The following is a 25,429-nucleotide window of genomic DNA, read 5'->3' on the forward strand; positions in this document are numbered from 1 at the left end:
CCTTAAAGGCGCCGGGAGACCGGGGGGAGCCCTCCCGCTCCCTCTCTCGTACCGGCGGTGAGGTGGAGGCGAGATGACAGGAGCCCGCCCGCCGCGCCGGCAGTCCTGGGGGAGAGGGAGCGAGGGGCTCTGGGGCTGGCACCCTGCACCGGCCGGGCCGGTCCCTGCGGCCACCAAGCAGGATGTCACCGCACGCCCTGACTGAATGTCTCCACAGACACTGACAGAATGTCACCACAGACCCCAGTGGGACACCACCCCGGGCCCTGACAAAATGTCACCCTAGGCCCCAATGGGACATCACCACAGGCCCTGACAAAATGTCTCCATAGACCCCGACAAAATGTCACCACAGGGCTCCAGTGGGACATCAACCCCGGCACTGACAAAACGTCGACCCAGGCCCCTAAAAAATGTCATCACAGACCCCAATGGGATGTCAACCACAGGCCCTTACAAAAACGTCACCCTGGGGCCTCCGCTGACCCCCCGACACAAGCAGGAGACCCACCCAATGCCCCCCACAAGGTGGTCAGGAAAAGCCAGTCTTAAAAAAGTCAGACAGAAGGTGCATTTTGTTATTCTAGGTCTAGTTCTCAAAAGAAATGGAACATTCCAGAAATTCAGATTACAGTGTTAGGAGATGCTTTTTCTCTCAAATGTCTCCCACTGAAGAAAAGAGGCTGGTACCTGTGGTCGGCCTTGAAAAGAAAAGCTAGAATGTTTTCCCACCTTGGTGTTACCTCATCTTGGAGCCAACCTGGGAAGATTCTGCAGATACAACAGATCTCTGTTCTCATCTCCTCCAGGGGAGTAAAGGTAGAACCTACCATGGAGAGTTAGCCTGTGTCTCCACTTAAAAAATTAGATAGTGAAACTCTTCCTAGCAGCAAGAATATTAGAAAAGAAAAAAAAAAATTCCATTGTGAATTGCTCTGTCATGTTTAACTAGACCCTACCTGCAGCAAAAGCAAGTTTTTTCACATGCAATGATTTCTCAGCTAAGTACTTCAGTTTTAACCATTCCTTTCCTAAAATGCAGAGAATAGCATATGAATTCCTGCCACATCTAACAAGACTGGTTTTATAAACAAAAGAAATGCAAATAATATAGTGCTTGCATTGTACTGAGAGTGTGTCATTATTTCCCAGCTCCTTCCTAGAGAGGGAACTAGGATCTTCTGATGTATCCACACCTCGCCTGAGGCAGCGTTTACAGAACTATCTGCTAGAAATTACCAAGTATGTGAAGTCTCTTAATACACTTCTACTCCTTTTAGACAATTCTGAAAATGAAAACGGTATCTGCTGTACTTTTGAATTTAAAAAACAACAAAAAAAGAAAAACTATAAGATCACCAATAAACCTGCCCGAGCACCAATTGCTGAAGTGTGTAAATCACCGCCGGCCTCTAGCAGGGCTCTTGTTTTGTACCTGACATTTACTTGCCCAGGGTATGATTACAGCAGAGCAACAGCAGAGTGCAGGAGCTGTTGGCAGATAAATATAACTTTTCAAGACTACTTGCTGCCCTTGCAGATGAGGTCACATACATTTAATGTCTATTTTAAACTCAGACACTTTTTAAGCATTCAGTGGCCAGGGTCACTGTTTTTTTCCACATTAACAGACGTTTAGAGGAATCAGAAAAACATAACAGGGTGAATATTTTTAGTACATCAAAGCTGGTTTTCATTGCTATTGCAGCTTGATGGACTTCAGCCTCGGAGACTATTTTAATAATAATTACTATCATTACTTAATAATTACTATAATTAACCTGAAAATAAATAATTCCTGTTAACAGACAGAAGCCCAAGACATTCATTTTCCTCAAATAATGTTATTTCTTTATAGTATATGAAAAGACAGACTTTATTTCATATAAAGGAGTATAAAAACCAGGCAGTAATTACTCAGAACAAGTGTAAGATGAGTATTATCTTCAAACAACAAAAAAAAATGAAGGGGAAAGAACCAAATCCTGTATCAGGTGGCAAAATTAAATCATAAACCCTACTCCTTTATACTTCTCATGTCAAAACCACAAGAATGTTTAATTGGGAATCCATCAGACCCATTTAACAAAGTTTTTCCTCAGCGAAGCAGTTCCAGCATGTGATGGACCTACATTACATGTTATAGAAAATAAATGCATATTTAGGGAAACTTGACTTTGTAAAATAAAACTGTATTACAACTGTCAGCCATATTACTGAACAGCACTAATTTTTACTGTGTCTCAATGTTTTCATGCTAATGTATTTTGTTAGACTGTATGTGATGAATACTCTGCTCTCAAAGGATTTAACATACATACAGTTATTCCATCCCTAAGCTATCAGTATACGTTTCTTAAAAGCCATTAGCAGAAGTGTGACACCAGAAATAAGTAAGTACTTACGTGATTCATTGGCTTTAACAAATCAAACACTGCAAAGTGTATGCCAGCTTTTTGAGAAGGACAAGACTACAAATTGTCTAGAAGCTGCCCAAAATATTCCCTGATTTAGGCTGAATGTTACCAAGAAACATCTCTCTAACTAGTTTAACGTACGAGGGAATGCACACAATTATAAAACCATTCTTCCTGCTCGTTCAGCGGCATCACATGCTGAGAAACCTGTACACAAGAGAGAAAACAGAGGTGAAACAGTTGTTTATTGGAGAACTGCGGGTATGTTACCTAAAGTGCTATGTAAGCAGAATGAACTGTTTCAGTACTTATATCGCTAACGTTAAATGCTGAACATTCATCATCTATAGTAACAGTTGGGATTCAAAAATGTAATCGCATGACAGCAAAATATCCGTAAGGGGCACCGAGCCTACAGTTTTTACTGAATGAAGCCAAAATTAAAATTAGTAAAACTCTTTACAGGATCAGCTATAGGTATTTAAAGCGTCAGCAGCAATATTAGAATAGGCCCCAACCCTGCCTGTGTCATGGGACTGTACCTGTTTACAACGGGTTTGAATGTATCTACACTGGAAAGCTGTGAAATACAAATCAGTTCAGATGCCTCTTACTTTAAAGAAAGAGACCGTACTTTTAGACTAACATAAACTGGATTTTCTTCAGAAATAAAGAAAAACAGCATTTGTAATGCATTTTCAATCTCATTCTATCCCTTAGAACATTCATTTAGAATTTTCACTAAAGCCCGCCCAGATCTGGAATGGGGATTTGCAAATCAAATTGCCTTGTGGCTAAACGTGATCCACAAGCCAAGTTTAACCAAGCTTAACAAAAAATAGCCATCTGCAAATCACGCTGTGCATAAGGAATGCAGTACATATATTTTTGTTTCTGACTAGCACATGCTTGGTCTGTTTCTCACAGACATCACTACATCTGATGAAAATTTGCAAAGTAAAAAAAAAAAAAAAAAAAAAAAAAAAAAAAACCTAACTGAAACAGGCACTCCTATGAAAAACAGAACAATGGACTTTTATCTGCACAGGGAAACATGGATACATCAAGTACATGTTCAGCTTTGAAATATCTAGAACTGTATCTGATCTGTACTGGTGATGAAGGCACCACTATCCACAAGCTCATTTCCATGATAAAACACCTGCAAAAGGCAACTGTAAAGATATCATGTGATTTTTTTCTTTCTGCTTAGATTTTAAGTTGGCTAAACAATTAAAATCTTACCATTGTGGATTTTGGTGCCACTTCCACAGCAAAAACAGTAAGTCCCCTACTACTTAGGCAGTTCTTACTCTGCTCATTGTTGACATGAATAATCACGTTGTTTTCAGACTGCAAATGAAAAAACATGAAGGAACCCATTAGCCTTAATGGTTAAGTGGCTGCTCTTTATGCAACAACTCTAGGTTGCTCTTACTTCCTCTGACTTGGCTCTTTTATAGGATCGAAATGCTTTAAGGATGCTGATATCTACTCTCCTTGAAGAGTAACAGTTTCAAATGTACCTTAACATCAGAGCCCAGATCCATTGTCAAAAGTCATTTAAGGCTTGTTAAATATACTTAAAGCACTTAAGAGTTTCAAAAGGTAACTGGACAAATTCATACCAGATTTTAAGTGCAAATAAAGTATTTCTGTCTCCAGTAGTCCTTGAACTGCAAATCACTAGAAGCTAGGACAGAAGTCCAAATAACTGTCACTGACTGCTCGCCAAATTTTTGTTTGCAACATCCCCTACAGGCCATTCCTGAAGATTTCATTAATAGAGATTTTTAAAAAAACATTTGATGAAGTTAATATAATCACTTAAAGAACAGATGCTCTTGCTTAAACTGTGTAAAAAGGATCCAATATATAAAACTGAAAGCTTGGGTAGCAGAAAACTCTTTAACCACCTGTTCAGCCCAGGCAATACTCAGACACAAGACCTAGGGACATGCTACTATACCCTGTTATTCAGCTGTCTCTAGATAAATCTCAATTAGACAGAGATGCTGGGAGATGTTTGATACTTGGGCAATGCTATCCAGCAATCTCTCTGTATTGAGAAAGGGAGTAGAAACACAGTTACTTTACACAATCAGCCTTATGCAGCAGAGAAGCTACTATTAGACTGCTTAAGGACTGACCTGAAAGGAAAAAAAAAAAAAAGATCTATTTCTGGTGCTTACAGTACAAAGGGTTTGTGAACAGCAGGGTGCAGATACGGTAATTCTTGAAATACGGTAAAGTTGCAGAAATGTAAACACAATCTAGTGTTAAGCTGCTTATTTGTCTAGCTGCTCTGGCATCACTTCGGTGAAGTTCTCATTTCTACGTGGCAGTGAGATATAGGCAAACAGAAGAATCAATCAGTACAGGAAGATACTTATGGTAAGGGGAATAAGGTCACAAACATTCACCTAGCACAGAGGGTATATGATAGTAAGTTTGTGCTTTGGATGATAGGAAATGCCTCATTAACTATTTATTTTGGTATCTAAACAGGCAGACAACAGACTTGATACTGCTCACTCCCTGAGAAATTTGAGGCTCTTAATACAAGGTCTTTCAACCTCCCCAGCTCGCATCCTGACTAGGGAGGGTTAGAACACAGACACCTGCTTCTAACCTACTGATTAAATGCATATGCAAGGCTAAAATGGAATCCCTCAGGAACTAGCATATTTCCTTAATTTAATTACAGAAATAACAAAGAAACAATTATTTCCATTGAAATCATCAGTACAATAACTGAAGATACAATCAGACTGCCTGCACTGTGGGAAGCTTAGAAGACAACGGATGCATGAAACTGCCTTTTTATTATTTCTTTCCACACATTTAGAATCCAAAAAAAGCCTCCAGTCTAATCAGATTTTCAGGGAAGTGCAACTATTTGCTTCAATGCCAAACAGAGGTATTTATAGAACCTAAATGGTATAAATGGCAGTGGTCAGTGATTTTAATCAGACAGCGTTCAGTTGCCTCAGTACAGCCCTCGTCTCCTTCTCTGACATACCCCAAACATAAAAATAACTCCAGTGTATCTACCCTAAAGGGCGAAGTGCAGATCTAAACCCGTAGTTCCAAGGAGCCTCAGCATTCAGTCCTAATATTAGTCCACCAACCTACACCCTTTTGCATGCTTGTCCATTTAAAAATATACTTCTTGCTGTGATCTTTCAAGATTTAAAGCATCTTAAGCTTAGCATTTTACTGCACTGTATTTATTTATGCACAGCTCCTGATATAAATGAAACTGAGGATGAACAGCACATTCACTAGAATCTACGCAAGAAGGTTTAAAATCTCTGCTTCTCACCAACCACTTTTGCTTGGATTTACAGCTGTTGAATTAGTAATAAAGCAGTCCTGCTAGCCAGTTTACAATTCATCCATAATATGCTTCTAAAACAACAATCAATGCAAATCACTGCTCTTTTACTTTCATGTACACACTGAAAACATTAAATATTGTAAATGCTGGAGTCTTTGCTCTTCCTGTAACTGTATTTCCTGTTCTTAGTATTTTTTTTTCTCCTGGTACTATGAACATATTATGTTTCTAATAATTATCAAAATTTTGAAGAATTGGAATGTGAACACAAACAAATATTCAGATTCTATATGATTCTTAAAACTGCTTGCCTCATTATAATAAGCTGTCCCTTCCAAAAGCACTGCTCTGTTTTGAAGTCTGAGTCACATGTCAAAAAGAGCTTTGCATCAGGCACTTTTTTTTTTTTAATTAACTAGATACAGAAACTCGATATTGGAAATATCGGAAATTGTAATTCTCAAAAATGATGCAAGGAGGGAAGAACAATAAACAACAGACATTACCATAAAGTACCTCATAGAAGTCTCATGCCATACCTTGTTTTCGATGACAGAAGTGATTCTCCTGCCTGTTTTGTAGGTATAGACGATTATGTTTTCACAGCCATCCATTACTTTGGCCTCTCCTTTATTAACAACAGACTTGCAAACAGCCCTGTTGAGTTGTGAGCTCCCTGCCTCTAGATATATGGCTTTAATTCTAGGTTTGCATTTTTCTGCGTAGATGTCAATGACAAAGGGGCATGCCTGCAATGGAGAAAGTTTTATCATCACTTTATCTGTATATTTTTCTCCTCAGATTTTAATCCACAGCTCCTAAGTATTTTCATATATGTTCTGAAGTAGAATTACCCAAATACGTCGCTGAATGTTAAATATTCAAAACCTGAGACCTGCAACAATCTTTTAAACCAAATGAAAGCTCAGGACAAATGAACATTTTTCCTGCCAGTCACAGTACACTCAATATGCACATTGGTGCATTCGGCTCCAACATAGCAAACACTTCCTCAGATAGCAAAATGTACAGGAATTAAGACGAAGTATGAATGTATTTCAGGGTCTGAAATAAACCTGTCTTCTTCACCTGTCACACTCTTGCTATTTGTGCCACTTCATAGAGATTTAAAATATCTGCAATGCTGCATTAAGCACTCTGTTCTTACAGTACCTTGGTTAAGACTGGTATGTGCAACAACCAGGAATCTGCATGTTCTTAGACTCAGGAATAGCACCTCAGTTTCTTTCAAATGGCCATTGGAAACCACTAGGATTTCTCAAGTTCTGTCTTTAATTTGTTAGAGGCTAGATGTTCCTGAAATATCAATCTCTTAAACCATCTGGAACTGAGGAATTAAAGGGTTAAGTTATAGACACAAGTTAGGCAGATGTACATTTGTAGATGAATGACTAAATCGTTCAGAGAGGTATGTTGTCCTTTGGAAAGCAAAGACTACAGCCATGAACCACGACTAGTATAAGGCACAAAACACCTTTTTGTAATTCCTAACTTGATAAAAACCTCCCCAGAAAATCTTCTTTGTTAGAGAACAGCTCCCTCTTACGTCTGAAATGTAGAAAGACAGTTTCGTAGTTGCTCTCCTAACCATACTCGCTGGCAAAGGAGAAAGTGCTCATCCTTAAGAAATCATTCACCATGATCTCAAGAGTTTCACTGAGAGACAGCTGATGTTTCTCAACCATATTCAGTATCTTTGGTTCTGTATATATTTGTTTCACACACATGTATTTTTATATGGTGACTACCTTGGCTGATTTAGTATAACAAAGGTTAAAGAAATAATATAATCAGACTATGATTTTTAAAAATCTGATTATCTTGTGAATGAAGCTTAAATGATTAAATTATCTGCACATTTAATGTTTTCTTTAGTTTTTCCTAATTTTTTCCTCTTCATTAAAGAGATCCTCTTTCTTTAATGAGAACTATTAACAGCAATACTGATACTCCTTCTGTAAAAAATAAAATCAATTTTAAAAATCTATAAGCACACAGAAACATCAGAGAAATAATCCCTGGTCGTGTAAAGTAAACAGCGTGCCACCCAAAGCCCCTGCATTAAAATTTTATGTTGAAAACCTTCAGACACTGTTGTGCGAGGCAACAGTAGCAAAAATAGCCATGTCTGAAAATTATGAATTCTGACTAGTGGGGAAAAAAAGTTATCCACTTATCCACTTCTATTGCAGCCTGGGTCAGGAAAGAGATTTTTTTAAGCAGAGTTAAGTCCTGCATTTTGTAGGTTTGCTGACAGACTGAAGTTTACCATCACTGTCTTCTTACTGCTTCCCACCAGCAAGGTGTGTCAGTTCTTTCAATGGATATAACCCAAGATTTCTTCCTCCACAACTCCACAGAATACTGGCTTTCTCTAAAGCAAAAGGCAGATTTACTCCTTCAACAATGTCAGCGTTACCCTAAGAAACAGGATACCATAATGACTGAAAGTCATAGTGTAAACCCTGTATTAAGTGTTTGGACTGGATCACTGACCCACTGAGATCAATTTATGACAGACAGAACAGTACTGCAGTTAAACACGTGAGGCAAGTTGTATGTGAAGCAGATATTTTTGCTATATGGCTATCATACCTCTGTCATTTCTAACGCTTTATTGTAGCCCAGCGACAATAAAGTGACCCAAAGGTCACTAGGATCCCCTTCACGGTCATTGGCTTCCATGAGATTCAAATCCATAAATCCTTGTCTTGTTAGTTCATTCTTCTTCATATCAAAATTCTCTGTTTAAAAAGAAATATAAGGTAGCACTTCAACATCTGTTCTCTCTGCAAACATCCTTTATCCTTCCAAAGCCAAAGTCCCACTTACATTAATGAGGTTTCAAAGATGGAGTCACCTTGCAGCCTCAGGCTCTCCAATATTATTTGGGAATGTCCTTGATCAGACACATGCTCTTTGCAGAGCTTCCCTGTGGATTTTAGATGTGACTAGACACAGCTGGCCCCTTATATAGCCCCAAAGAGGGTGAGATTTCAAAACAGAAAGAGTCTGACTGATTTTTTTTTTTTTTTCTTTTTGCTAGCAGTATTTGTTGTGGTTGAGATTTACAGAATGGGGTATTTTAGGAATGGGAAATGAAAAGTCTGCTGGAGCCAGCACCCTTAGTGCTTGAGGTCCTTGTTACAGAAATGATTTACTTAGTTCCTAAAAAGCAATAAAATGCCAGTAATCCTAACACCCCTCTCTAGATAGAATATCATAGATTGACCCCTCTAATGTCAGCAAACACATAATTGAAATGTCTTTATGTCAGAGATTTTTAAAAATGGTTTTCTCATCTTCATAACAATGCTAAATCTTTACTATATATTATTAAAAAGGGATTACCAATTTAATAAATCTATCTAAGGGTACAGATGCTGTAATAAATAGCTCGAACTTTGGTGTCAAGATTTATGGTATTCGTCTGAACTCTTCAACTGATTAATGACCTGGTAAAACATTCACCATATTCTCTTCTCTCCTCTCTTAGACACTTCACACACACATACATCCTCCTACTCATGTTGAGACCAGTGCACAGAGGTGTAACACTGACAAAGTCATAAAGTGGGGAATAGCACGTGCAGGCATGAAAGGGACAAGAAACTTTTATATAAAAAAGTGTTTTTGCATGATCTTCCCATTATTTAGGAAAAAGTCCAGTATCTTAGTGTTTTGAGGAGAAATAATTAGCAGGATTTGTCAGCTCTATTTTGACCCAAATTATGCAAGGTGTGATAGCCTACACAGGAATTATATCAAACATGATATAGGCCTATGTACAATGATATGCCATACTGACATGTCAGACATGAATTACAGAATAACTCTAGTTCTTATAGAAACTTCTAATTTTCATACAGTGGCTTCTGAATTTCCAGTTTGTCACTGCCCATGCTTTGAAACCACTGCTTTCATGCACTGTATTATTAAAGCAGCCTACAGTCACTGGTGGATAAATTGTCCTAGCCCTGTTATGAGGTAAATATGTGCATACAAGCTTAAAGCAATGCTGCAAAATTCCTTTTTTTCTTCAAAATTGACATTTATGGCCCAACACTGCACCTACAAGCTGGCAAGATGTCCAGTAACACCGATGAGATGTATCAGCAGGCAGAAAACAAAAGCACAGCTGCAAGAGTCTTAACTGTCTGCCAGCCTCCTTATCTCGCTCACGGAAGTGTCAGAATCTCATGGCTGTCATATAGCACAATACGGACAAACTGACACATCACATATGAACCTTCAAAGGACAGATTTTTAATGAAAAACTGCTTATATCTGAAGAAGATATATAGTTGCAATAGGTATTTTCTAATGTCTAGTTTTCTGAACAATCATCGTTCTAGATGCCATTTTTAAAGCATCATATACACATTAATTAAATGTCCCTCTCAACACTTAGTGATAAGAATTATCAGCTTGATCTGCAGAAAATAGATTGATTAAATGAATACCTGTTACAGTTTAATTCATCATGTGATCCATGATTCGAAAACGTATAGTTTTGGGCAGCTACAAAATCTTTCACCTACAAAACTTTGCAATCAGAAATGGGAAGAATTTTCTCAGCAGGTCAGTGGCACACAAACCAGAATGAAGCAAAACAAGGGAGAGGAGACTGGAAAAGGAAAAAAAGAGAAACAGAGGAGAAGAGAACAATATCTACATGTGTTCTTCATACAGGCTACAAAGTACTTAGTTCTATATTACATAGATAGTAGGATGATATAAACAACAGCCCGCAAAGATTGATAGCGCTAATTAGTTCTATCAAGCACAGCAGTGAACTTACCCTTACACACAGCCCATGCTTCCTCATCACATTTCTCACCGCTAGTTCTCAGTTCGAAGAAATTGTATTCCTCCAAACTCAGAAGGCCATTTCCATCCAAATCAATTGTTTCAAATATATCCGACAAAGCAGCTCTAAGATGAAAAAGGCAGAACCATTTTCAAATACTTCTGTTTCCTTTGCTGTTTCATAGTACTGTCGATAACCATTCAGTCTATTTGAGAATATTCTGTACAAACAGTAGTTTAGTAACATACTGCTTTTAAAAAGCTAGATGTTATTTGGAGCACACACTGTTACAATAGTTACCGTGCCTATTTGGGAACATGACTCACCGGAACTCTTTGGTCAGAGCCAGTTCTCCATCTTCACCTCTATACACCAGCTTTGCTTCTCCAGTCATTTGTGCTTTTACCTTCTTCAACCTACAGCCTGTTGTGAATGGGAGTAGCCAGTAAATTCCTGATCCAAGCTCCCCTTTCCATCCAAACATCTGCTCTTAAAGGAAGAGAGACAAGTTTGTAAGTTACTTCTCAAACGATACCTTTCTTTATTACTAGCAATATTCAAACAAAAGTGATTAATGACTTGAAAACACTGGTGATGCTAGGTTCTTTTCTTAATGAAAACATGTCTACAGTGAGATGCTCTGTGATGCCGTTTTAAAGACACAAAAACTAGTGAATCTCCTGGTTATAATAAAACTTAGAAAAACATACAGGACCAGAGATGAGGGGAGAACAGTCATTACTAGAAATGTCTAATAACAGTCCTATCACTGTTCAGATTTGTAACACTCTTTAATTGTTAAACTTTAAAACAAAAGCAGCCAGAAGCAGGCTGACAAAACCCACCAGTTTTTCATTTCCTCCCCGATTTATGAGCTTTGTTCAAATTAGCAACAAAAACTTACAATGTAAAAAGTCACAAGTGACTTAGTGTTTAAGAAGCAAGCTGAGCTCCCTGTGGCTTGGAAGAGAGAAGTAAGTTCATGCTGCCATTTCTCCTCACTTATTTCTGCCTTAGGATAAAACTATTCTGTGCACTATGAAGTTCATATATATATGGCAAGAAGAAAGAAAATTGAAGGAAATTCTGTCAAATTTTACCTTTGAAATTTTGTTTTTGAAGGTGTAGGAACACAAGTGAGTTTTCACAAAGTATCTAGACAGATAACCAACAACTCAGCAAGACTTGCCAACACACCACATGGTAATACGGCCCTCAAGAATTTCATTAAACTTCCATACATGTGGCTGAATTGCAATTCAGCCCATCCAAAGGGCCCAACTAAGACAGTACTACATCTTACCTTACCTAAGTTCTGCCAATTTTGAAAGGGAATGTGCACAGAACAAGTGTTTCTTCTCTCCTCTAGTCTGATTAGGTGTAGTTTGAATTCCTTCCAAACGCATGGGAACTCACTCATGTGGCATTAACATATACCTTAAAGATGTAACAATTAAGACAGGAAAACAACAAAAATAGCTAACCTCTTTGTTTTGTTGTTCAGTAAAGCTTACAAGCTGTAGATTTTCTTGGGTTTCGTTTTCCTTCAGAATATACAAAGCTGTATCCACTGACAACCAATGACCAGATTTGCCTAAAAAGAAAAACATTCCCAACATTAATGCTTAATAAATAGCACAAAATTGTTTTTCTCTGAACCCCAAAGTAGGTATTTCCATGGTATTTATAATATTGATCCTTGTTAATGTAAGATTCTATGCTATCAGAATTTCCTTCCTATTTAGGCCAATCAGATAAATTGTTCCAAGTCTTGTGACTGTCATACAGACAATGATTACTATTAATAGTTCTAATATTAAAACCTTTGATAGTTAAGGAAGTTATTTCACTGTTCTTACCATTAGTACCACTTAATCATTTACTACTTCTCTTTATACTAAGGCTACTAGATATTTGCAGTTAAGGATGTTAACAAATACCATTCTCTTCCGATGTTCTGTAAAATATTATTAAACTCATCTTGACTGAAAACCCAGATTATATGTGAAATCTAGGGGCACCAGAAGTTGTAAACCTCAGAAGTATAAGTTTCAGTCATTTTTAAGATCTAAATAGCAAGATCCCCCTAGATGGCATCACATAGGATTTGTTTGTCTGATCATGTATGATTTATTTATCTAGAATTGGATTGGAATGGAGGCCTGGTCTTATGTATGTTGACTAGATGCCATTTGAATCCCTTTGGTTTCATGTAGCTGCTCAGTTCCTGAGGGCAATTAATCAATGAGCTATTAAGTAGTCTTCAAGTTAATCAGAATGCAGAAAAATGAATGCAGGGGTTTAGTTCTTCTAAGGTTAGGAGTCAAGAATGCTAAAGAGTGGCTACATACCACACAACTTGTTTAAAAATTTGAGAATATTTTTTATTTCTCATAAAAAGGTAATTCCACTGCTAACACAAATCCTTACATACCAATATTATGCCTTCCTCATCACAAAAAAAAACCCACAAAGATTTTTCTATATACAGGACGATAATGTGCAAAAGTAGATTTTTATTTTTTTTTTTTACAAAAGACAAGGACCCTTTCGGTTACACAGAGTGTCTGGACAATCCTGCAGCAGAACTATTCTAGACACAGCTTAAGAGGGTGCCACATGAAAAAAGAAAAGTTATGAGCAGAACACTAAGACATTCTGTTACTCAGATCTGTTTGTATCGGACCCTGTTTCCTCACCATTAGAAGTCTGTTTATCAGCTTCCCATTTCAGCCAGGTAGTAAGTGGAAAATTCCTACTTTCTGTTAATTATTTGCAGTGAAGATTTTATTACCAACCTCAGAGTCAATTACTGCCCTGTAGCACAACAGCCAGTCCACTCTAAAACATCTCTGGGATCTAATGGCTTCCGTTTCACAGGATTAAAGAGGAAATAATCTACTTGGGGGAAAAAATAATTCCAACATAGCAACTAGATGAAGCTCCCTGGTAAATCACTGGAGAGAAGGAAGCCAGTATCAGAAAAAATGAGCACATATTCTGTCTAATTTCAGGTGGCTCTAATGATGGGCTTCACTCTTTTAAGATGAAAAAATAAGCAAACTAAGCAATAAATCCCTCAGACAAGATTCATAATCAAAATATCAAGATACCATACCGCCATAAAAAGCCATAACCTATTTTAAGTATTTACAAAAGTATTTGAGGTGGAAAATATAATACTCACTAAATTTTGTATTGTTGTTTCCCAGGAAGTATATTAACACCTTAAAGACACTGCTAACAGGCTAATACAGGAATTTTGTCAAAAGAAACTTCACAAATCTATGGCCAAAACTAACCTAAGAAGTCAGCTGACTAAAGGGAGAAAGAGAATGGATTTAGCTGATTTTCACTGCCCAGGCAGTGAGCACAAAATGATTAAGCAGAAAATACAGTGTGACAAGTTAAGTTATATTTTTAATAGGACTCTGTCAACAGAGAGAAGTATTGCTATATCGCAATATTGCAAAATATTGCAAGTGAGAAAGGGAGAGATGTATCAGTAGAAGAGAAAATATTTTTTATAGAGGAAAATTCTCCAAAGAAATACATTTACCTTCTACCTGATGAATGTTTAAAGGCTTGATGGTAATACATACTGTAGACCTTTGAGGTAAGTGCAGCTTGTACTTGTGACTAATGATTTCACCATCTTCTTCTAAGTAGAAGCATCCTTTGGACTGTGCACAGTGCCATTCCTGAAACCAAGCAAATATTAGATGTTGCCTTGATCTCTGATCAATGTAAAAGTGCCTTCTCTGAAATATATTCGATGATGTAATAATCCTGCATAAAATACATCATAAGATACAGCACTGATCTTCTACTCCTTTTTTTAAAAATTTTCTCCAAAATTCCTTTTTGTAGTCATTTTTTGCAGAGCAGTTAGTAACACTGTTTCACTTGTGAAAATGCTTGAAAAACATACAGATTACCCCAGTGTTCAAATAAGTGAAATTATATTTGAATTGCCATAAAGCAGCAAACTGAACTCACTGAATTCTCTGAACTGTGCGATTTACCAGTGAAAGGCTGAAATTTTGCTACATTAGTTCCATCAGGCCAGTCAAGCAAAGAACATAACTGATTAGCTGAACAATGAGGAGTTATTTGCTCAGACAAATCATAAACACAAGTACTGGTCAAATTAAGTGTTGTTCTTGACTTTTCTCAGAGCTATTGGAAAGATAAAAACTGAAAACCACTGTATTTGTGAATAATATGGTTCCTAGAGAAGCCAAGATTTTGCTGAGATGCTAAAACAGCTACATGCTTCAAAATTTTTAAAAGCAGCAAGTCCCAATTCTCATTTTCAAATATCATTTGAATGATATTTCTTTATCAAAATAAAAACAAAGTCCTTACAGGCATAGCATATGTCTCAAGGAACGGAAGACATTCTTGATTTGCTTTCCCTGGTCTGGATTAAGTCTATGATTTCTAGTTGCTTTCCTAGCAATGGAAGATGTTCCGGAGCAGAGGCTAGCAGAAGGAATCTTTCAGTGTAACCTTAGCAGAGAGCTCTGCCCAGGTGGCTGTACCTATGCTTGGTGTTCAGAGTCACCAGTAACCTAACGCAGATTTGAGAAGAGAGCAGGTCTGCATGCATCACTCAGTGAGGAGGCTGACTGCTAACTCGGTCTAAGGCCAGTCTTGACACCAGTGCTACATTTAATTTCTCCTCTTAAGAGCCAGTTCTCATTACAACACATCCACACTCAGTTGATGGTACTTTACAGTCAGTGACCTAAAGGTGTCAGGCAAGAACTGGACTTTGCTACTGCCACCACACTTGGTATTACATGCAGCTTGGATCCTGAGTTTAGATCTTCCCGTTGAGAATTTTACATTTCTTAAGAATATAAATTTCTCAGGGACTTAGATTTAAAGAGCCTTCAGTCCTGTGCCACTGCTCTGCCACTGATTTCTGTGAGAACAGGATCGACTCCTCCATACTAAACATTTCTCATTTAAACATTACCAAATTAATCTTCATTATACTCCTTTCTGCTTTAAGAACTGTTTATAAATTAATCAAAGCGAAGAGAGAGATGTACTTTGAGAAAACTCACCACCTCTGTTGGCACAGAAAGACTGCAGAATCTAATGCTATCTTTCACTCCATTTTCTGCCTCTGAATTACTCTTATAAGTTTCACCCAAACAGCACAAACAGCTATGAAAAGAATCTTCACACTAAAGGAATAAAAATATATCCTCCTGAAAACATGAATGTGGATAAATACTCAGAAGTGCAAATTCTGCATACCTGGAAACTATCTTAATCTCAAATTACTTATTATTATGGTAAAACTACCCTGTCCTATCAAAGATGTTGATCTAAAAGCAACATTTATTTCAGCCTCAGTGACCCAATAATTTCAGTAGCATTATGCATCATACCAATTTTAGATGTCAAATTCTGCCAGTCGTATTTGCATACAGGAAGATACAATATGGAATACTTTTAAGTACAAATACTATATGCTTTGCAAGTTTGTGCTGTTCTTCGGAGGTTTGGGATTTTTAGTGAAAATTAAGATTTTGCTAAGGAACTTCTAAGAGACTTTAAAAGACTTTAAACACACTTCCTCAGAGCACAGGCTATCAAAAAGACAAAGATCAACTAAGCTATCTAAAAGAAAGTGGGATATACAATCCCTGATGGAAACTAACAGCCAAGTCCCCCTCCTCCCCTAATCTCCCATAATCTTTCCCAGTTAAGATAACACGTTGGATCTGGGACCTTTAGGGAAATCTATCTTCTCTGCCATCAGAGATGCAGAGGGACCAGCATGCTCTTAGAGGAACAACGATCTCATCTCACCAGCTACATCTACCCTGCGAAATAAAAGCCAGCAAGAAGCACAGCGAAGCTTTCAACCCCCTACCTGTCCCCCATGCTGTCTAGCTGTTACTCACTCCATGGTGCAGTTTCAGATGACTACAACTAGCACTCTTTAAAAAAGTATACACACTTCAAAGGATTTTTCATTTCAGGCACTGCTTTCAAAAAGAAATATGCATATAACTGCACTGGATGTGCCTCCTGCGACCTACAATCCATCGGGTTTTATAGCCTTGTACACTCCATGCCATGTCCCACTCCACAGCTTGTAACACGTGTGGTTGAGATACAGAGACATAAGATTGTAAACACCAATGGAAAACAGAATTTCTTAAACCCACAACACTACCGCGTGGGTTCTAGGGGAAAAAAAAAGAAGCCAAGTGCCATTTAAAGTGGACACAATCTGCCTGAGAGGGTGCTAGGCCTAAGCCTTGGGGAAGCTGAGCTACCTATGCTACTTGGTCCATCGAGTCAAGAGATCAGTCCCTGGCCACCTTTTATGCAGCGGTATGGACCTAATTAACAAGGCCACCTAAAAATTTTATACTGATCTTTATCCATGAAACTAGATTTCTAGTGACAGGATAAGCAAAAAGGGTCCAATCACAAAAAATAATTGTGAAAGAAGTGAACAGAGACATAACATTACTGGGACTAAATGGTGAGGGTTAAACATCGAGCAACAGAGAAGAGTTCTCTCAGACAAACAAAGAGATAATGGGAGTTGATATTAACGTTAGAGTCAATGTAAATCAGTGCTAGAATTCAAATACGTAGTTTAGTCTGTTAAATCACTTCTAGTACTATTCCATTCTCAGTAAACTGTTAATTCCAATACTTGTGTGACTCATAACTTCAAAGTCCATGTGCAGTAAATTGATTTTTTTCCTTAAAACTTGACACAGCTGACATAACTGGTTAGCTCATTTAGTCTCTAAGCTTAAGACCTTGCAAACCGTTTGAAAAATTAATGACATTTCACAAAGATCTAAGTCAAAAGGACTGCTAATGAAGCAATACGGCTATTCTTCAAGAAAGAAAAGTTCATACTGTAAGTTTAAACAGAAGTCCAAATGTGCTATAACTATTCAAAAAGATACTGTGACAATTTTCACGTGCAAAACTTACTCCAACAGCCACGTTCAACTCCCCCTTTCTCACGATGGCAGTGGTCTTCAAACCATCATCTCACAGACGATGCTTTGTCCTGTTTACCTTCTATTTTCTAGCTGTTATTTCAGATGAAAGACTACATTTTTGCAGTTTTACAACATCAAACGATGCAAGTAAGCAGGGAAAATACCTCAAGGAACAATGTTCATGTTAAGATGTGAGCAACAGCAAGCAGAAGTCTGACATCGCTTTAGGAATCAAAAACTACAGTGTTATTCTTGCAGAGAGCGTAAGGTGGTGCTATACTCTCTAAATTATCTATGTCTAATTACAAACAGGTATGTAAATTTGGGAAGCTAAAAGACGATTTTCTGGTTTGATTTTAGTATGTCACTTCAAAGCGTAACAAAAGTTGCCCAATAGCAGCTAACACAGTGGGAAATGTTTGTATTAGAAATGATAATCATAAAGAAATGTTAGGTACTACCTGCTGCTGCCAGTGCTGGTCCCTGCCCATATAATGCATTCCACTGCTATTACAATTTAAGTTATTATTGAAATTGTCCACACACTCACGCCTAATTCCAAATAAAAAGGAATGTTTGTGAGAGGAATTGTTCCTACAATTAAAGAAGAGAACTTCAGTTCAAGGCTCTGTCTTGTACAAAGCTGTTCCCTACTCCGCACAGAAAAAGTCACAGTAGTTCAGTTGCAGGAGGCTACTTCACAGACACGAGTGAGAGCCCATAACTGTTTCTTTTGGCAAAAAGACTTCTCTCAGGTATTTCTTTTGTTACCCACTGTGTGTACAGGTTTTTTGCTGACTTCAGTATAGCGGAGCACAAAGGTTAAGACTCTAGAAGGGATAATTTAGCTACCCAAAGCAGAAAGGTTTTAGAACATGATACACTGCTTTCTTTTTTCTGTTAATGTCTTCCAGTCTTGACTAAAACCAACATAAAGAATACTTTCGCAGAAATTTAAGATCTCCATTCACCATCTTTTAATGAATTGTGATTTAGCTACAGTTGAAGCCCAACAGGTCAGCATGTTGTTTACGTACATCTCTAGAACTTCTCTATTTTTGTCCCCAGATTTATTTATATGGCTTTGAACATTGTCATGAAACTCCACTGGCAAAAAGAAAACACGTGGAAGAATGTCCTATGAATACATTCCAAGTTTTCTATGGGATTTTATATTTAGACCTTCACCATGTTTTGACTTTCACTGTTTTGGTCCATCAGAAATGTAAAGCTGGCATAGATCCAACTTCAAGATGGCCATATTTTCTTACTGTCCCAAAAAGACAGGTGAACTGCAGGAAAAAAAATGTTGCTGAATGTAAGATAAATAAGAATTTGTGAGTGCTAGATTCTGATCCACACCACAGATTAATCACTGTGTATTTATTCATTGATTTTGACATTGTGCCCTTAATAGTTAGGGTTAAAAAAATTAGTAGTTCTACTTACACCTCTTCAGTTTATTGATTGATTTCAGTTTTTCTATGATGCTAATCAATAGGAATCAATATCTGCAGCTGCTGGTTTGGTTTTTTTTTCCCCATCAGTTCTTACCAGCTTGTACAAAGAAAGAAGAATCCAATATTGGGAAACTGTGCAATGGTTTTATATACTACATATCATGTTTGAACAAGGTGAAATTGCAGGTTAAATTGCATGGAGGTCCAGATACCTAAACAGACTGCAAAAAATTCCTTTGAGATTATGTTTTTAAATTTTAATATAGAACAAATGTCACTGTATAGCAATGTCGAAGATATAAAGGACTTCGGAGTTCAATAACAAATACAGAGTTGTTATTTGAAACAAAAATGTAACTCATGAGAACAATCAGTTCCGTTTTCTAGCAGCAGTTATACTATGTGGTCATAACCATTTTTTCCCTTCTATACAGGAGTCTCAAGGTGCACATTTTTAATGTATCCTAGCAGTTTCCAGTTAATGTTTTATATTTCTACAGCTATTATTTTCTGTTGAAAGAAAACTAGTAAAGGTTCAGTCAAGAAAGGGAAAACAAAGGAAGAAGATCAATATTAACACTCTACAAATATTGACTTAGCAAAGTGACTTTGTTGTCTTTCTCCCACAGGAATTTATATTGAATGAGTGATTTATTTAAAAGAAAATACTGATAGAACATATTAGTCTAACTAAAAATCAATATTTTCAGGCTACGGCATATATTTACAAAGTAATGCCCAACAAACTGAATATGCTCACAAATCTGTTATTTATTTCCAATTACCTTTCATATAAAGGTTTATGATACACAATCTTTCAGACTACTTACGCATTTAAAGTTCTCACCAACCTAATAAATTATTAAATTTTAAATTTCTCAAAAAGTCATTAAACGTTTTATCCAACAGTGGTTTCATTTATAAAAAACACACTTTGTTCTATTAAACCTTCACACCTGAAAAATTATTTTCAATAACTAGATGTCAGCAAAACCAACAGTATATAAAAATGTTAATAATAATATGTAGCAAGAAACCTCTCGGTAGTTTATAGCTGCCCTTGACAAACTATTAATAAAAGATAAGCGAAAAATCAGAGAAAAACTGTTTCTTATTTAAAATGCAATAACATATGTGCCTAGAGGAAAACAGCATAATTTCAGTAGAACTACCTTGCACGGTACCTTCATCGTGTCTGGCTCAATTATCTTTGTGCTTCTGTTGCTACTGGCACCCAGGCTGAGAGTGGTAGAAATGGATGCTTTGCAACTCTGAGCTGATGAGGGTCTTGAAGGAGTTCTGCTGTCTCCTATAAACACAGATATTTAGTTACAATGACATTAGTTCAACCCACCCCTAGTGCAATTTATCATAAAGCCTTACATTTATAGGCACACAGAGGAAAACTGGATGACAAGAACTTCAATCAGAAGAACTGATTCCCTTATAATTATATGACATTTCATAATTCAGTAGCAAAACATCTTTACTTCCCCGACTGTACATCCCAAGTGAATGGGCATACGATGCCAGAACCCTGGCACCAAATCTGCCTGAAGGGCAAGAAATTGTGACCACGTTATTCCATTTACCTTTGGAATCAAGGTAAATCTCTCCTGAGTGGATAGGTTTAATCTGCTTCTAATTTAAAGTTATTTCTTTTCAGGACAACGTAGCTTCCCTGCCAGATAGCACATCACTTATGCACAGCTGCTCACTGCAATTACTTCCAGGCCTTTACTTTCTGGTTCCTTATGTTGGGGCAACTCTGCCAGTACAATTGTTGATTTAGCTACACAAACTCAGTCTTCATCACTGTTTTGTCATCTCTGCACCTCTTCGATACTGCCTAGAATTGAAGCAACTTCAACAGAACACACTACATGCAAGTATTTTACACATGGTACCTTGGCAGACTGTTAGCCTGTGGTCTTTTCCCAGTTTGGGAAGGTTTTTAATTATCTTTGTAACTTCAGGAACAAAATTAAACTCTCATATTGATTGTACTTGAAAAGTAGCCTCGATAATTGAAAAAAACAGACTGCTTATTGATAAATGTTTAAGGTTTCATCTCTGATCTGGGAAGGAAATAACTTGCTGTGTTGCAACATCTGAGCATTTATTTTCTCTCTTCCCTCTGGACTGTGTCACATGAGGCAACAAGATTTATCCTTAAGAATTTGAGAACTTCTGATCATAGGTGAAGCCAAAGTCTGTTTGAACACAGAGGTCAGATATTCTACTGAGACATTTATGCAGTTGTCACAGTAGAAATTTATTTTAGTCAGTAACATCCTCACTAATCTGAGAAAAATTAAAGACTCGGCTCTTCACTGACCCAGAGCACGAACTCCAACAGAATGAAAACTCCCAATATGGACTATAAATACCTTTTGTTGGTGCTAGCTTGTGATCAGTTTTCCTCGAGATTCTTGGTGATGGCTTTGATACTGGCATTGCGATCCCTTCAGAGGAAGTTTCAGCTTGACTTCCAAACCGCTGTTGCTTCAATCGATTATCAACTTCCAGTTTCTCTCGTGCAGTCTTGCAGCACTGCTCACTGGTTGTCATGTATAAGTCACAAAACTTCAAAGAAAACTATCTGTTAAGTGGAACATTCTTTCTCACAGTTTTAAGGATTAAAATTTAACGTTAGTAAGGAAAGGACAGATCAATAGATGAAATGCATTTTCTCTTAAAGCACAATATTAATTTTCACTAATCAGAGCAACCACTCAAGTGATACAGTAAAATGGAGCCACGATCCAACAAGGAGGTCCAATACTGAATAAAAATTAAGAGCAACTTTCAACCCAAAAGGTGATTTATATTTATTTCTAGATATTTGAAGACTGGGTTGTTGGGTTTTTTTAATGCATGATTTTTAACAAGGGTTCTTTTTCACCTATGAAACTATATGGATCTACAAATCTCCATTCAGTTCAAAACTTAGAGATGATGCCAGAAAAACTGATAAGGTGTTACATCTTGAAAATCAAATGTTCAGCATACACGATAATGTCCCACACAAAAAATTATGAAGTGTCAGACATAGCAACTCACACTGATTAGCTAAGTTTGCTTCCAATTGTCATCTCTACCCTACTGTTCCTTTAACTCTTACCTTCACACATGCTGTTAGGCTTCGTGCTTACTGTTAGGCTCTGCCTAACACATTAAGTTCACCTGCAGCAAACGACCTTTTCAAGGATAATAGCTAGTGCTGTATGTTGTGAAATAACATGTGAGAAGCAGAAATATATATCAGCCCACACTCCAGTATTGGGGCAGCTGGGGAGGAGCCTGGGGTAAGGTCATGAATAGACCAACAGATGGGAGGTGGTCTGTATTGTATCTGATAATGCTAATACTGCCAATAACATGAAGCCAATAGCACAAGAACAAATAATATCACTCTGTTTAACGTACCTTGTTGTAGTCAAGTTTGCCATGGCAGTTAAAATCAGCTTGTTTAGTAATGGTACTCACTTCATCCAGACTCATTTTCTCACCTCTCTGAAATAAAAAAAACCCTCAGTTTGGGTTCCTAATCAAGAATGCTGTTCACCTACAGCATATGTTAATAAAAACACAAAGAAAGATTCTTTTAATATCCTTTTGGGGAATCTTACCTTGGATTAGATCTAAATGGATTTTTATTTGAATCATGTCCCTACAACGCTACTATACAGATGAATAGCACCAGTTTACGCAATTTTGCAGTGTCTTCTGGAAACCTACCATGACCGATTTACATGAATTTCAGAAAACTGGGGAATCCCAGTGCTCAGTCATTCTTACTTATGTTGTAGTCTGTTAGCACCCAAGTGCTAACTTCATAATGGATAGTTTCACTTATTTACTTGAGCTACCCCATTATACCTGTCTACAGCTGCAGTTTAGTTCACTAGAAAGGTTATTCCAGGCATGGATTTACCTTACACCTATCTCTACTTGGAATCATTAGCCTGAAGTCAAAACAATTTCATGCCTTTTGGAACCAAGTCTGAACTGGACGTCAGAACACCAATCTGAGAGCCCCACTTGCCATGTGAACACCAGGTACCTCTCTCAGGAAGAAAGCATGTCTTCCACAAGGTCCTCCAGCAATTTCCTCTACACAGATGCACAGGGCTGTTAGCAACAACACAGCAATATATAAAGTATATATATATACATATATATATAAAGTTGGGATGAAAACTAATGCAAACTTCAGTGTTGGTATACGGGTGATGTGGACATTATGGTCCCAGAGTCTCATAGTGGACTGCAACAAATCCAGTCCTGATCATTCCCCCTTTGAACAGCATCAGTTGCTACTACAGTCACATCTAGCAAGTTCTTCAGCCTGGGTCTATATAAAGCCCTGCCCTGACTTTATCTAACAATACAGTTTATAGCTCTTCACGGCATAACTACAGTAGCACTAAACATCTGTTACTTCCATCTTTCGTTATACAAAAATACCTCCTTACCATTGCAACTCTATCTTTTTGTTCATGCAGAATGTGGATTGAAAGTTCTGCCACATGTTTGAAGTAAATAAGTAATTTTGTTTTGCTGAGTCAACCACAACAAATACAGTATGTAAACTGTCCGTCACATTTCCTTACAATAGTTTTATTCTCACTTTTGAGCACTCTACTAGAATTCTGCTACTGGTCCATTTTTAATTGTTACTGCTCTCTAGTGTTTGTGCTGTGCAAGATGATCAGCTTGTACAATGAAGGGGTGGGGGTTTGGCCATGCAGAGCAAAAAATCTGACAGAACAGAAAGAAAATCATCGTAATCATCTGTGACGTCCACCTATGTAGTTTAAAGTCTGAGCATCAGCCCTAGATCAATTTGGAAGACCGTTCTGTTTCAGGGGTTTGGTTTGCTTGCTTTGCAGATCCTCAGAGAACCTGGATTTTAATCTTGCCAACACTCATCATTCTAACATACTCTCGCTAGTGTTTTCTTTAAAGTTCCATCTCCTACAATCTCCTATCATCATAAAAATCTCAGCTGCTATTTAAAAAAAAAAATCTTTTCTATCTTTATAGATTATACAATCAAACCTAAAAATATGGTGGCTATTCAGCAGTTAAATAAGAAATTCCAGATATCTTTTAATGTCATTATTTTAAGCCATATTAATGACATGTACAGGTATGCTTTGGGTTGATAATGCATAATCTCTAACCAAAGTATTGACTTACAATAGCACAGTGTACTTAAGACCCCACTGAACTAACTGTAAGATCCAGGGAAGTCACTGGTGTGACAGAACATCACAGCTGTGATAAAACTAAAGCACTGGCCTTAATATTTTATGTTATACATAAAAATATTATTTTTTAACAGTCAACAACTTATGAGGGGAGAACAGCAAAGGTATGTCATTAATTCTCTCAGTAAAAGTTCATCACCCCAACGGGCTGTCGAGGGGCTCTGTAGAGAATAGAGGAATTTGCATGAACTGCACCAAGGGAGAGACATGTGCTTCCCTTTCTGTAGCTCCACTGCAGTATAGATAGAGTTTCAACAAAGCATCTGTGAAAGTATGAAAAAATATTTTTTCTGCCAGCTTCCACCTTCAAGGCACAATTACTGAAAGGGACAGACAGGTTATCAACTGCAAAACTGTAAGGGGAAAAAAATAGAAGAAACATCAGATAACCACAGAAAATTAGACATCAAATTGGAAAAAAACCACAAAAAGCCATGAATCAGTTACTGATTCTTTTGATCAGGAATATGTATTTAGACATTCAGAATAGTTTTACCATCTAACTTCCAAACTCCTTACTAATGGCTAAAGATGGATAATTAAGTTTCTACTGATACTTACCGTTGTAAGAATTTTATAAAGTTCATCATGTAAAATATATCCAGTGTTATCTGTGTCTATTTTTCCAAATGCTTCAAGCAATTCAGTTTTTGTAGCTGGTTTTTCTTTTTTTAAAATAGCACAAAAATCATCAAAATTCAGTGTAGTCGTTTGTGAAGTCCAGTATTTATTAACTGTCTTCTGAGATGGATTTCTTCCAGCCTGTTGAAGTACTGAACAATAAAACACAGTATTAACTATATATTCCAGCTGTCAGTAAAGGAGTTCTCAAAACATCCTTTAATCACTTTCCACGTTCAGACTTTTTTTTTTTTAAACCCAATCCATCCAAAGGAAGAGCGGGTCTGAAGGATAATTTTGCTTATAGTCTTAATCTTGTACTCTACTGATACCGACTGACTGTGACCTTCCCTGGCCTTGAATTCTGCAGCTTGTACCAGAGAGGTTCAAGCAGCCTGGAGGTGCAGATGAGCTCACTCACATACTCTTTTGAAAGAAGTCATCAAACAGGCAGTGCTGGGCATCCTAGATCATCCCTCGCAAACTATGATC

At 37.4% G+C, this 25,429-nt stretch overlaps 1 protein-coding gene across 7 annotated transcripts in view; it reads right to left on the minus strand.

The window, feature by feature from the left end:
* Positions 1–1,860: 1,860 nt before the first annotated feature.
* Positions 1,861–25,429, minus strand: part of EFCAB7 (EF-hand calcium binding domain 7) — a 29,563-nt gene continuing 5,994 nt past the window's right edge. For 6 of the 7 annotated variants that reach the window (XM_026853800.1, XM_026853797.1, XM_026853803.1 and 3 more), the window contains exons 4-15: positions 24,878–25,089; positions 22,470–22,556; positions 21,431–21,626; positions 20,213–20,349; positions 14,148–14,289; positions 12,073–12,182; positions 10,915–11,072; positions 10,580–10,713; positions 8,374–8,522; positions 6,297–6,506; positions 3,663–3,770; positions 1,861–2,624 (exon numbers count right to left, since the gene is read on the minus strand). In XM_026853800.1, the coding sequence (XP_026709601.1) occupies positions 2,550–2,624; positions 3,663–3,770; positions 6,297–6,506; positions 8,374–8,522; positions 10,580–10,713; positions 10,915–11,072; positions 12,073–12,182; positions 14,148–14,289; positions 20,213–20,349; positions 21,431–21,626; positions 22,470–22,556; positions 24,878–25,089 (1,718 nt within the window). In that variant the 3' untranslated portion in view covers positions 1,861–2,549. The remainder of the gene's footprint in view (positions 2,625–3,662; positions 3,771–6,296; positions 6,507–8,373; positions 8,523–10,579; positions 10,714–10,914; positions 11,073–12,072; positions 12,183–14,147; positions 14,290–20,212; positions 20,350–21,430; positions 21,627–22,469; positions 22,557–24,877; positions 25,090–25,429) is intronic. The other variant, XM_026853804.1, reaches the window with a different exon arrangement.

This window comes from Athene cunicularia (genome assembly GCF_003259725.1).
Source record: "Athene cunicularia isolate RWA chromosome 8 unlocalized genomic scaffold, athCun1 chr8_part1, whole genome shotgun sequence".
In the NCBI taxonomy this organism is placed as follows: domain Eukaryota; kingdom Metazoa; phylum Chordata; class Aves; order Strigiformes; family Strigidae; genus Athene; species Athene cunicularia.